Genomic DNA, 13,891 nt, shown 5'->3' with positions numbered 1-13,891 from the left:
GAGCAGCACTTCTGGCAAGTTCCCCTGCTCATGTTGGAGGGATACTAGAATTTGTTAAAATGATCATTCAATTAAAGGTTAACTCTAGAAATGTTTTTCTAGCAGCAGCAAAATCCATTTGTAATGATGACTATCTATCAGGAATGGGGAACCCTTTTTCTGCCAAGGACTACTTAGGTATCTACAGCATCATTGGTGGGTCAGATAAAATCATCAGCTTAACGATTAGCCTGTTGTGGGCCCGGCATGGTGGCCTAGCAGCTAAAATCCTCACCTTGCACATGCAGAGATCCCATGTGGGCACCGGTTCTAATCCCAGCAGCCCCACTACCCTAAGCTCCCTGCTTGTGGCCTGGGAAAGCAGTTGAAGATAGGCCCGGCAGTGCAGCCTAGTGGCTAAAGTCCTCACCTTGAATGTGCTGGGGTCCCATATGGGCACTGGTTCTAATCCCAGTGGCTCCACTTCCCATCCAGCTCCCTGCTTGTGGCCTAGGAAAGCAGCCAAGGACAGCCTAGTGCTTTGGAATCCTGCACCCATGTGGGAGACCTAGAGGAGGTTCCTGGTTCCTGGCTTTGGATTGGCACAGCACCAATTGCGCTCACTTGGGGAGTGATCTTCCTTTCTGTCTCTCCTCCTCTCTGTATATTTGACTTTGCAATAAAAATAAATAAATCTTTTTTAAAAAAAGAAACAATTAGCCTGTTGTGACCGATGGCATTTCAAGTTCTGCCAAAGGTTGCCTTGGTGGCAGCAGGCCTGATGAGCCCCACCTCTGATCTAGCAGCACCCTAAGGCTCTGTCGTTGGCGGATGGGGGATGGGTAACTCAGCGGGAAGCGAGTTGAAAGGGTTAAGCAGCTGCAGGCTGGCTGTAGGTGTGACCACCTTCCTGTTTCCGCCCCAGAGAGCAGATCTGGATTTTAACTTTCAGTCCAGGTCTAGAAAATACCTTATTAGAGAGAGATTTAAAGAGTTCTCACCTCTCAGCCTGGAAAAGCCTTCAATCCAGAACGTTCCAACCACAGAGCTTCAGCGGGGAGAGAGGTTTCCAGGTGACTGTGAGGGCCAGCGGGTCAGGACATGCAGAGCCTCTGGACTGGCGGCTATTTGTGCTCAGAAAATCTCAGCTCTGATAAGGAAGCTGGGGCGTGGGAGAGAGGACAGCTTGAGGAGGGCCAGCCCCCCGGGGCCAGAGAGGGGCAGCCCACCCTGAGTCAGCACCTCCCTACTTCAGCCTCAGGGAGAAGCAGCACATGGGGAGGAGGCTGCCCTCACTGCCTGTCAGCCTGCTTTGTATCATGCACCAGCGAGAGGGCCATTGAGCTAAACCAATCTCCTTCAGTGCGCCTGTAGGTCACGCTGCAATGGCTACCCTTGCGGTTCCTGGATGCAGAGTGACTGGGTCCAATGGCAGGAAAGCATAAGATAAGCAGAGACGTCCAACACCAAGGCCTGTGCCCTGGCCCATCCCCGCATGGGTCCAGGATCCCAAGGTTTTAGGCCATCCTTGACTGCTTTCCCAGGCCACAAGCAGGGAGCTGGATGGGAAGCAGGGCTGTCGGGATTAGAACCGGTGCCCATATATGGGATCCCAGAGCTTTAAGGTGAGAACTTTAGCCTTTAGGCTACCGCCTTGGGCCCTGGCTTTTCCACTTTCGATCCAGCCCCCTGCTACTGTGTCTGGAAAGGCACAGGAAGACGCCCATGTCCTTGGGTCCTTGCCACCATGTGAGGGACCTCAATGGCATTCTAGGCCCTTGGCTTTGGCCTATAGCAGCCCCAGATGTTGCTGTCATCCAGGGAGCAAGCCAGCACATGGAAGATCTTTCTGTCATGTTGCCATTCTATCTTTCAAATAAATAAGTATGAAAATAAAAATAAAATAGTTTTATCTCCATGGGTTTGATTTCTATTTTGGAAATCTTTGTATTTTGATTCCTTGTTTTGCATGTGGTCAGAGAATTGCATAACATCCCTCCCGCCCTGATTTCTTGAAAAGGTCAGACTAGCACACTGAATAATCCATCAGATGTCGTCATTGTCAGCGTTTTTTTTTTTTTTTTAAGATTTATTTATTTTTATTGGAAAGGCAAATATACAAAGGAGGAGAGACAGAGAGGAAGATCTTCCATTCGATGATTCACTCCCCAAGTGAGCACAATGGCCGATGCTGTGCCAATCCGAAGCCAGGAGCCAGAAGCTACTTTTGGGTCTCCCACATGGGCGCAAGGTCCCAAGGCTTCGGGCCGTCCTCAGCTGCTTTCCCAGGCCACAAGCAGGGGGGAGCTGGAAGGGAAGTGGAGCTGCTGGGATTAGAACTGGCGCCCATATGGGACCCCTGCATGTTCAAGGAGAGGACTTTAGCCGCCAGGCCATGCCGCTGGCCCAAAGTGAGAATTTCAAATTTCACTCCTTAGACATTTGAGGAGTGAACCAGGCCATGGAAGATCTCCCTTGCTCTCTGTTGCTTTAAACAAACAAACCTACCTATTGTTCTTCCAGCCGTGTCATCTGGCCACTCCACTATCAGCCTTTGTTTTCCAGAATGTGCTGATGGCTGTGTCTTCCCCTCCTCCCCACAGCTCTCCAGGGTCTCAAGTGACAAGAAGAGCAAGTGACACCGATTCAGCATTTTGTACCAGAAGCCCTAAGAAGTCCCCCTGAGTGATGGAAGCCTGCATCGTGGCTGGCACCGGAACTGACAGGAGTACTGGGGTTAGAAGCAGCAGCTAACCCACTGAACCTCAGCTTGGGCCCCTACAATGCACACAGTTAAAACAGAAGGCAAGCCTGCATTCTAAATGCCTTACAAGGAAACCACAGAGCAAGTGCCAGGTCTGCGAAACAGCTCACGTGTATCCATCCCGTCAGGAATGCCAGGGGTCCTGAGTGGGGGTGGTGGGCCACGGAGATGAGGGTCCCAAGGAAGGAGTCCTTGGGGGGCACTTTTGGAGGTGGATGGGCTGGTCCACGGGCATGGTGCTGGTTGTTGTCACCCCCCTTTTAATTTTCTTTTTGAAAGGAACCGTAAGCAGGAAGCTCCCAGCCTGGACCTCCTCCTCCGGCCACCCCAGCCTGCCCTGACCACCACCATCACCGCACTCAGCGGACCCTTCCGCTGTGGGGAGGAGGGTGGCGGGGTAGAAAGATCCCATCAGCACCTCCAAGTCTTCAAAATTCTCTGCCTCTTTGGGACAAAGATATGAGTTTATTTCTACAAATCACTTTAGGAACATGCAGGCCCAGAGAAACGTGGGTGGGTTGGCTGCTTACTGTGGGAAGCCTCTAAAGGAAGCCGTTCTTGGGACTGTGGCCTGGGGGTTAAGGTGTCCATATCTCACAAGGGGGCACTTGGGTTCGACTCCCAATCCTGACCCTACTCCATCTCCATGCTAATGCAGCCGCTTGGAGGCCTTGGGGAGAGCTGCACGGACCTCATGGCTTCGTCCGGACTGGCCTGGCTCTGGCTGTGGCTAGCATCTAGTGGAGTGACACAGCACAAGGAAGCTCTTGCTCTCTGTTTCGATAAAATAATTAAAAACCTTTCTGGATTACTGGCTTATTTATTTATTTATTTATTTATATAGAAAGGCAGATACACAGAGAGGAGGAGAGACAGAGAGGAAGATCTTCTGTCTGATGAGTCACTCCCCAAGTGAGCGCAACGGCTGGAGCTGAGCCCTGAGCCGATCCAAAGCCAGGAGCCTGGAGCTTCTTCCAGGTCTCCTACTCTGGTGTAGGGTCCCAAAACTTTGGGCCATCCTCAACTGCTTTCCCAGGCCATAGGCAGGGAACTATATTCTAAGTTGGGCCGCCGGGACACAAACTGGCACCCACATGTGGGATCCTGGCACAAGCAAGGTGACGACTGTGTCCACTAGGCCCTGACGCTGGGCCATGTTTTTTTTTTTTTTAAGATTTTATTTATTTATTTATTTATTATTGGAAAGGTGGGTCTACAGAGAGGAGATACAGAGAGAAATATCTCCCGTCCATGCTGGTTCACTCCCCAAGTGACAATAATGGCTGGAACTGAGGTGACCCAAAGCCAGGAGCCAGGAGCTTCTTCTTGGTCTCCCAGACAGGTGCAGGGTCCCAAGGCTCTGGGTCATCTACTGCTTTCCCAGCGCACAAGCAGGGAGCTGGACTGGAAGTGGAGCAGCCAGATTACAAACTGGTCCCTATATGGGATCCTGGCGCATGCAAGGTGAGGATTTAGCCACTAGGCTATCGCTGTGGGCCCTGCTGGCATGTTTGATGAAAACCAGGTGTCCAACCACACTAAGTTGGAACAACACAAGCCAGGCTGCAGGACAGGGCTGGACTCCAGGTAGCCCAAGGTCACAGGCACCATGGGAGGTAGATGCACGGCATGCCGCAAGTCACATGACCAGGTAGCTGGGCCCACATCAGGCGTTCCCCTTCAAATGATTAAACTTGAGTGGAACCGAGTTCATGAAGTTGTTTTTCCTTTGAATTCCAGATGAGACGTTGCCTTAAAGGGAAAGCGTGGACCACTGACTGCCCGACTGTGTGCAGTTAAAGCATGCTGAGGGCGTCATCCAGTGGACTGGGTCCCATCCTGAACCTCCGTGGTTAGGGCAGCACAGAGTGCGGGGCGGGGCAGGGAGCACACACACTTTCCAGACAGGCATGAATTTGAACTCCATGGTTTTACTATCTCCAGCATAAAGGTTTCTTTCTCTCTCTCTTTTCAGTGTCCAAAGCAAGATTTAGTTACGAGACAGATCTACCATAGTGACAGGAGGCGGCTCGAAGGGAGAAAAGACCCGATTTGGGTCTTAACATGTACCCTTGAAGCGCTAACATTTCCAGTTTAATCTTTAGCCTGAACTGCACCCTTGGCAACGCTGGATTGTACCAGAACTGGAAGAAGACACAGCCCTGACCACTTGGTAAAACCCCAGGACCGCGACCACAGCCTGAAGCTGCCCCGGCACTGTCCCAGCTCCTAGTCGGAGGGTAATTCAAGTTCAACCCAAGCACCCCTCAGATGCTACCGCCTTGACACCTGCGCCCGGGGAACGCCCGGTCACATCCAACGCCCTCTGAGCTCTCCTCCGCGCCCCCTGTCCCAGTCCGCGCGCCTCTCTTCCCCGCGCCGCGGCACTGAGTTCTCACCTCCGGGACCGCGCAGTCCCCGCACCCCATGGATCTGCTCCCCGCCTCCCCGCCCCGGGACAGCGATGTCCGCCTCCAGGGTCACCCCCGTCCCCAAAGCCGGCGTCCCCGCCCGCTGTCCGCCCCCCTCCATCGGCTCCGGCGTCCCCGCCCCGGGCCGCGCTCCCGCCTCTAGGCCGCGCCCCCGCGCTCGGCCTGTGCGGCCTCCCGGGCGGCGGCGGGCGCGCCATGGGCAGCGGCAGCAGCCGGAGCGGCCGGGGCCCGAGGCGGCGGCGCAGCCCGGACAGCGGCAGGCCGGCCGAGGGGGCGGCGGCGGAAGGCGGGGCCGGGCCGCGGGTCCCCGGCGCCCGGGCCGAGGCGGACGCGGTGGCCGCGCAGGACGCGGCGTGCCCCGACCCTGCTCGCGGCCCGGCGGCGCCCCCCGACGGCAGAGACGAGACCCTGCGCCTGCTGGACCAGCTGCTGGCCGAGTCGGAGGCCTGGGGTCCCGCAGAGCCCCGTCCGGGACCCGAACCCCCTTCCCGACCCGCCGCAGGTGCCGGGAGCGCGGTGAGTGCGCGCGACCCCCGCCCACCGGCCGCATCCCCGGGCCGGCCGGGGAGCACCGCATCCCCAGGCAGGCGGGGACCTGCCCAGAGGGACGACTCCCGAGCCGGGCCGGGCTGGGCCGAGCCGGGCCGGAGCTAGAGGCAGCGCCGCCCTTTATCGGCTGCTCCGCCTGCTGCCCCGGAGCGGCGCTGGGACGCGCAGAGGCCGGCGGGACCGTGCCCGGCCCGGCCCCGGCTCCCTCCAGGCTCGGATGCTGGGGGTGGGAGGTGGGATCTGCCTTCGCGAAACACTCCGGCCCCAGCAGGGGGAGGCGGGCCGGGGCTGAGGCTGTGTGGAGAGAGAGCAGCGGACAGCTGGGCTGCGGTCAGGACCCATTCCTTTCCCGCGGCCTCAGCTAGCGGTTGCGTCACCGGCGGAGAGGACCGGGAGCTAGGGGAGGCGCGAGCCTGGGGCCGCTCCCCGCATCGCCTCAGCCGCCAGGCCTGGAGGCGCGGACGGAGGCCCCGGGCGGGCGCCGCGGGCAGCCCGGGCGAGCACCGAAGGCCGGTGACCGCGGGCAGCGGAGGCGCTGCTCCCTGCTGAGGGCGGGCCCTGGACGTGCCCGAGGCGGGCGTCACCGGGAACCCCTGTGCGCCTCGCGGCGGGGAAGCACTGTGTGCTGCGGGAAGTTTACACCTGCGGCTCCGGGGAGTGTGGAGTGGACAGGAAGGCAGGGCCACCCAGCCCCGCCCGTGGTCGGACGAAGTCCTGGGCCTCCTCCGGGCAGCAGGATGAGGAGCTGGGGAGGGAGGCCCGGTGGGTAGCTGTAGAAGGCTTTCTAGGGTCAGTTTTCTGAGTAAGTGACCACACCCGAGAAGGGTCTGGGGAAAAGGCTCCTTTGGGCCTGACTGGTCTGACGGGACCTGCGCGGGGCAACGAGGGCTTCAGGTTGCTGCACTCCAGCTGCACCCTCGGGGAGTGTCTCCGCAGGTGCATGTTTTAGCAGTCCACCTGGTCGGCAGCTTGACAAGCCAGTGTTGTAACGCGCCCTGGGCTCGCAGACAGGGATTGTTGAAGCCTGTAGGTCAAACAGAGAAAGAGGCTGGGGGGGGGGAGGGGCAAGGTGCAAAAATCATGATTTTTTTGTTTTCTTCAGGGAGGAAGGAAGAAAATGTCCTCTAGGGACCAGTGTGATGGTGCAGTGAGCCAAGCTGTCCACTCTGACCGTGGCCAGTTCATGTTCCAGCTGCTCCACTTCCCATCCAGGCCCCTGCTGATGCTCCTGGGAAAACAGCAGAGGACGGCCTAAGTGCTTGGGCCCTGCACCACATGGGAGGCCCTGCTGGGGTTCCTGGCTCCCGTCGTCCTCTGCTGGCTCACTCCCCTGTTGGCATCAATGGCCGGAGCTGATCTGATCTGAAGCCAGAAACTTCCTCCAGGTCTCCCACGTGGGTGCAGGGTCCTAAGGCCCTGGGCTGTCCTCCACTGCTTTCCCAGGCCACAAGCAGGGGGCTGGATGGGAAGCGGGGCCACTGGGACAAAGAGCAGTTCCCAAATGGGATCTTGGAGCTTTCAAGCAGAGGATTTAGCTGTCTGGTCTTTGTGCCAGCTCTAAAATGAACTCAGTAAATCCCAAAGAAAAAATAATATTTACCTATTTGTATAGCAGAACTACAGAGAACAGACCAAGCGACATCTTCAAGCCAAATACCATCAACACCCAGTGCTGAGGCTGATTGAGGTCAGATCAGACACTGTCCGAGTCCTGGCCTCCCCTTCCTTTTTTCTCTGTGACGTTGCAGACTTCTTCTGGGGCTCGGTAGCCTAGTGGCTAAAGTCCTTGCTTTGCTGCGCCGGAATTCCATACGGGCACTAGTAAAGTGTCCCAGGTGCTCCACTTCCCATCCAGCTCCCTGCTTGTGGCCTGGGAAAGCAGTCGAGGGCGGCCCAAAGCCTTGGGACCCTGCACCCATGCAGGAGACCTGGAAGAGGCTCCAGGCTCCTGGTTTCGGATCAGTTCAGCTCTGGCCATTGCAGCCAGTTGGGAAGTGAACCAGCAGATGGAAGAGCTTTCTCTCTGTGCAGCTCCTTTTCTCTGTAAATCTGACTTTCCAAGAAAAATAAATAAATCTTAAAAAAAAAAAAAAAGAAAGAAAGAAACTCCTCTGAGACAGGCTCAAGCCGACTCACTCAGAAGCTGTTTCTCTGGACTCTGTTTTGGAACAAGTCCTTGTCACGGTAGCCATGGGAAGCAGCTACTGGCGGCTGCTGCCTGGAACCCGCAGCCCTGACCACCGCGTAGGGAGAGCAGTGCCCTCTGGTGGGGAGCATGAGCCTGACGCCAAAAGGGTGTTCAGATTTCCAGACAAAATAGCTTGAAACCCAAAGAAGGATGCTGCTTGGGTAAGAGGAAGGGACAGTGCAGCCATCCAGTGGAATCAAAGAGAATAAATGGTTGGTTGGTGCAGCAACCTGGGTGAACCTCAGAATCCATCGGGAGACCAAAGACGGACTCACAAGGGCAGTGAGCTCTGCTGAGCGCTTCCCTGGACATCTGTGGTGCCACCCACCTGCAGGACAGAGCCAGGTGACACCTGGCTGGCAGTGAGCTTGTTTGGTGTTTTGACGATGGAATTAAAGTTTGGGGAAAAGGTGTAAAAAGAATCAGTGGTTTTTGTACCAAAAATAAACTTGCATTTTCAGTGCCTCTTCCATGAGCTTTCTGAAGTGTGTGCATGTTGTGGGTCAAAAACTTCCCTTCAGCCATCTGCAGTTGGTCCTGTATCAGTCCCCCATGTGACTGATGTGTGCAGACACAGGAGGCTATGGAACCGTGAGTTCAAAGGAAAGTGTAATACAGCAAGCAGCATGTCATATAGTCTAGCAAATAAAATTCGCTACTGATTTATTTTTAAAAACAAACCTAATTTTGACATGTGCATACACCTGTCTGTGAGAGTCTGGGAGATTGTGATAGTCGTGGTTGCTTTTTTCTGGAATTTTCCTAGAGACCCCAGGGATGGTGTGCATCCCTCCTGCTGAGTCCTTGGCCCCGGGGTTCAGTCATGTTCCCACCTCCCCAGCCCAGCCTGCAGAACCCCCCACGTCTGACCAGCAGGCTGCCCATTGGCCCCTGCGGGAGCCTTGTCAGCCACCAGGGGCCGCTGTGTCTTTGTTCCACATTTGTGTGTGAGGGGGAAGCCTAAGGGTTAAAGGAGGGGTCAGGCCTGGAGGTGCAGAGCAGCTGGGCACAGCCATGCTGAGTCAGGGAAAGGGGAGGGAGGCCTCCCTTGTACGCCAGTCTGGGTCCTGGCTGCCCTGAGAGGCTGCAGCAGCCCTGCTGACCCACACACGTACGCACAGACCCCGCTGACCACACACAGACACACAAGCCCTCCTGATCACACCACACAGCCTGCTGGTCACACACACAGAGCCCTGCTGACCACACACACACACACACACACACATCCCTGCTGACCACACACATACACACAGACATATACACACACAGCCCTGCTGACCACACACACACACACACACACACACACAGACATACACAGCCCTGCTGACCACACACACCCACACACACACATCCCTGCTGGCCACACACACAGAGCCCTACTGACCGCACACACACACACACACACAGCCCTGCTGGCCACACACACACACACACACACACACACACACACAGACATACACACACAGCCCTGCTGACCACACACAGACATACACAGCCCTGCTGACCACACACACACACACACACACACACAGCCCTGCTGACCACACACACACACACACACACACACACCCATACCCGATCACGTCTCTTTGACTCAGCTGTCCTGCTGGGTTCTGGGAATGGTGCTTGTGACACACAGTCGTGCCGAGAGGAAGGGCAGCCTAACAGGTGACAGCAGAGGTTGAGGGGGAGACGGGCCCAAGGGAGGGGACCTCCTGATGCATGGCATGTGGATGGGGATGGAAATGTCACTCTTCTTCTGGGTTGTCTCCCAGAGGGGGACGTGGGGAGGCCAGCCAAGAGAGTGCTGGGTGTCCCCGGGGACCCAAAGCAGGGCTTTGGTCCATCACACCTACTCCACCTCTGATCCAACACTGCTTATGGGCCGGGAAAGCAGGGGAGGATGGCCCAGATCCTTGGACCCTGCACCCACGGGGGAGCCTCAGAAGAAGCTTTCCTGGCTTCAGGTGAGCTGAGCTCAGCCATTGTGGCCATTTGAGGAGTGGGCCAGCTAAGTGCCTTCTGCGAGGATGGCTTGGATCTTTATGATGTCATTCGTGGGCCATGCGAAGTTCCCAACTAGAAATCCACCTGCAGTTGGTTCATCATCTCTCCAGTGCCACCTGCACTTGCCGTGGGGACTCCTTCCATGGCCTGTGGGTTGGACACTCCCCACAGCTACGGAGCCCCCACATCCTGGGGTCTAGCTCTGGCCCCACTTCTGAATCCAGCTCCCTCCTGATGCACAGGCCATGGGCTGGTGGGCAGGAGCAGCAGGTGATGGGCCAAGTCCTGGGCCACTGCCACCCTCACAGGAGGAGCCCCAGGCTCTTGGCTTTGGCCTAGTCCTGCCCGGGAGAGTGGACAAGCAGGTGGAAGAGCTCCCTCTGCCTCTCTGCCTTTCAAACTCAGGTTTGCATGTTTAATAAATGAGCTCAGTGTATGCAGAATGTGTGGGGTCCCTCTGCCTCTCGCAGGGGCAGTGGCCGTGTCTGCTCTGACAGGTCCTGTGCTCCGGGCTACCATGCACACAGGAAGTCCTTCCACCCTCCTTCGTCTAGGGGCTCTCCCCGCAGGCAGGTTTCAGGAGTACAGCCAGGCCAGTCAGGCAGTTGGGAAGGCACCTGCGGCTGGGAGAGGCCGGGAGGCTGGGCTGCTCTTCAGCAGCTGCATAGGCCAGAGCCCGAGAGGTGAGCCAGGGAGAGGTGACTGACTGCCCCAGGCCCGCCTGCTCCTGGGCCCTTCCCTCTGCTGCTGGGCACCCGTGGGGATCTGGCAACAGACAGGCATGGCCCCGGGCTCTGTGCTTTGCTGTGATTTCTGACAGTACATGGGAGCCACTGGTTACGGGGTCCCTGCCACAGTCCCCTCATCCCCTGTCTCTGACTTCAGAGCTGGCATGGGTGATAGGCGCTGCCTGTGTGCTGCGCACGCCGGGCGGGGGCCCCTCTGCCCATGCCAGTCCTCCCCACAGAAGTCAGCCCTGCTCACTCTGTGCTGTAGAGACCTCAAGCGTGGGTGGGTGGCTTTGAGAGGGCCGTCAGTATCCTGAGTGCCAGGTCCTCCTACCCCAGCCCACCGTTAGTCCCCTTAGGTTCATGGAGCCCCTGTCTCCTGTGGTTTTGGTTTGTTTTTTAATTTTTAAAAACTTTTTTCTCCCAAAAGGGTAATAGGAGATAAATTCTGAATCTTTGTATTTGAAGATATCGTTGGTTTTCTCTAATCTTTAAAAAGATTTATATCTACTTGAAAGGCAGAGAAAGAGGGAAGAAAAAGGAGAGGGAGAAAGATCTTCCATCTGCTGGCCTGCTCTGCAAATGGCCGCATCGGCCAAGGCTGGGACAGGGCACAGCGGAGCGCCGAGGGCTAAGCCCATCCTGGGCTCCTGCATTGGAGCAGGACCCAGGCCCCCCGAGCACTGCGCACTTGACCCATCATCTCTGATGCTGTGCCGGGTTCATCAGCGGGAACCTGGATCATAAGTGAGTAGCTGGGACTTGGCCGAGTGCTGCCACACAGGAGGCCTGCATTGCAAGCCGCAGCTTAACCTAACACCACAATGCCAGTCCTGGTTGGCTCTAACTTGACAGATAATCATTTAGAATTAAAACTGAGAGTTTGGAATGACTTTGCCTCATATCCCGGGACTATGGTCGCAGTGGTGCCAGGTTGCTGATGACTTGGGTGGTGTCAGCTGGCCCCTGGTTGCTTTCCTAAAAGCAGTCAGGATCTTTCTCCTCATCCCCTGGCCTAGTTCATCATGCTGTATGGAAATGACTTGATGGATAATTTGTAAACAGGGATTTACTGCTCACAGCTCTGGGGGTCTAGGAAGTCCCTGGTCCCTGCAGAGGCACACAGATGTCCTGATGCCAGCTGGTGGCACTCCAACAGGCAGGGAGTCTGGTTCTGATTCTGTCACTTCCCCTGTCTCCTGGCCTCAGTTTTCTAAGCTGTGAAATGGGAGTGCCTGAGCTCTGGGGCTGCCGCCGATGCACACGAAGCCAGAGCCCAGGACAGGCTGCATCCCAGCACCTGTGACACCTTCTCTCCTTCCTCTCCAGGCACCCCCAGAAGGCAGCGCCGACAACCGGGTGGAGAGCAGCAGTGCCCCTGAGTAAGTAAGGGGTCCACCTCCTATTCCAGACTTGGGGTCTTCTCCAGGGCTCCCCCTGCTCCCAGAGCCCTCTGGCCCCACACTTCCTCCAGGTGCCACCTCTTCCAGGGCAGAGGCCGGAAGGTCATTCAGTCGCTCTGACCTGCCTCCTGAGCAGGGTCACAGCCCAGAGCAAGGTCACAGCCTCAGCCTCACCAAGGCACTCCTGACCCTCTCCATTCCTCAGTCTCCACTCCCACCCTCATGTCTGCGAACCACATGCCCCTTGGCCTGCAGATGTGACAACCTGGGTGGGTGCAGTGGCCTACCCACGGCTCTGGCTCAGTATCACCAAGGAAATGTGCTTAGAACCCTGAAAAATATCAGGCAACCCCAACTCTCCTTCTTTGAAACCCCCAGGCCCAGGGCCCAGGCTCTCCCTGGGTGCCCCAGCCATGGAGTGGAGCTGGGCCTGGCTGCTGGGGGCTTCCTGGGCCCTGGGCTGGGTCGGCTTTCCACCCTGGCCACTCTCCCCTCAGCTTGCCATCTTACTGTGGCGACAGAGGCACTGAGGCATCACCCAGCAAGGAGCGAGCGCCTGGCTCAGCGGCAGCCAGGGATGTGCTGGGCGGAGGGCCAGGGCATGTTCCAGGCCAAGGGCCCTGCGCAGCACAGGGGAGCTTCTGGGCGTGCTGTACTGCCAGGGGACTCTGCCTGCCCCTAGGAGCGTATTCCGAGAGGCTGCAGCAAGGGGCGGCTTGGAGACCTGGAGTAGGCTCCTGGCTTCAGATTGGCTCAGCTCTGGCTGTTGTAGCCACTTGGGGAGTGAGCCAGTGGATGGAAGATCTTCCTTTCTGTCTCTCCTTCTCTCTGTGAAGCTGCCTTTCCAATAAAAATAAATAAATATTTAAAAAAATATTTATTTGAAAGACGGAGAGTCAGCGAGGAGGGAGAATCAGGGAAAGAGGCCCTCCACCCTCTAGTTCACTCCTCAAATGACCACAGTGGCCAGGGCTGGGCCAGGCTAAGCCAGGAGCCGAGAGCTTCAGCCGGGTCTCACACATGGTGCAGGGGCCCAAGCAGTTGAGCCATTCTCTGCTGCTTTCGCAGGTGCATTAGCAGGGAGCTGGATCAGAGATGGAGCAGCCGGGGCTGCTGCTCTGATGTGGGATGCTGGCATTGTGAGAGGCAGCTCAGGCAGCTGGGGGACAGCGCCAGTCTGGGCAGATGTCCCACGGATGCTGGGTGCCAGAACCTGTTGTGAGTGCATGCTTGTATGTGGGACACGCTCCTCCACACGGCCTTGCCTTCTTAGCGCAGGACACGGTGACAGCATATGGGTTCTGCCCTTTGCATGGGTTGCCAGAAGCAGTGAGTTTACTTCCAGTTGGCCCTGCCTGTGTTTTTTCGCCACCAGAGGCGGAGGGAGCAGCTGCACGAGGCCTGAGGAGCAGTCCGCCGTCTCCTATGACCCATCAGAAGAGGAACTGATGGCCAGCATTGAGCGGGAGTTCTGCCCCGGGGCCCACGCTGACCAGGCTGCGGGATACCCAGCTGTATAGTCCCGGGTCTACCTCCCCACCCAGGGTCCTCGCTGGAGCTGGCCCACCTCCAAAATGTGGCCACTTCTGGATCTTTGAAAACCGGCCTTTTCAAGTTCACATTGAGAAAGTACTGATGTGGCCTGCCATAAGGCTTGCTGGTGCTGGCAGTGGAGCTGGGAGAGTGGTCAACTGTGCAGACCAGGCCCAAGGCTGCACAGGTGTATGGGCAGTGACCGCCCACTCCACATGCCTCCTCTTGGTCATGGGGAGCCTGGCTGAGGACTTTTCCTCGTGTCTGGAATGCATCCCCTTGGTGGCCACCCATTCCACGCAGTG

The 13,891-nt window shown here is 57.1% G+C and overlaps 1 protein-coding gene across 1 annotated transcript; it reads left to right on the top strand.

Annotated features, from left to right (window-relative positions):
- The first annotated feature begins 5,370 nt into the window (after positions 1-5,370).
- CYS1 (cystin 1) lies at positions 5,371-13,573 on the top strand. The gene is made up of 3 exons (XM_040994096.1): positions 5,371-5,691; positions 11,980-12,032; positions 13,429-13,573. The coding sequence occupies exons 1-3, from the start codon at positions 5,371-5,373 to the stop codon at positions 13,571-13,573; spliced, it is 519 nt and encodes a 172-aa protein (XP_040850030.1).
- The last annotated feature ends 318 nt before the right edge of the window (positions 13,574-13,891 follow it).

The sequence above is a fragment of the Ochotona curzoniae genome, unplaced genomic scaffold (genome assembly GCF_017591425.1).
Source record: "Ochotona curzoniae isolate NIBS_2020 unplaced genomic scaffold, NIBS_Ocur_1.0 contig_883, whole genome shotgun sequence".
In the NCBI taxonomy this organism is placed as follows: Eukaryota; Metazoa; Chordata; class Mammalia; order Lagomorpha; family Ochotonidae; genus Ochotona; species Ochotona curzoniae.
The sequence above is the reverse complement of the archived record's forward strand: the minus strand, read 5'-3'. Positions and strand labels throughout refer to the sequence as shown.

Bases quoted from the DNA above. Each gene is read 5' to 3' on its own strand.
- CYS1 (XM_040994096.1), top strand. From the start codon at position 5,371: ATGGGCAGCGGCAGCAGCCGGAGCGGCCGGGGCCCGAGGCGGCGGCGC. The intron at 5,692-11,979 runs GTGAGTGCGCGC...CTTCCTCTCCAG, and splicing joins CCGCAGGTGCCGGGAGCGCG to GCACCCCCAGAAGGCAGCGC. The intron at 12,033-13,428 runs GTAAGTAAGGGG...TTTCGCCACCAG, and splicing joins GAGAGCAGCAGTGCCCCTGA to AGGCGGAGGGAGCAGCTGCA.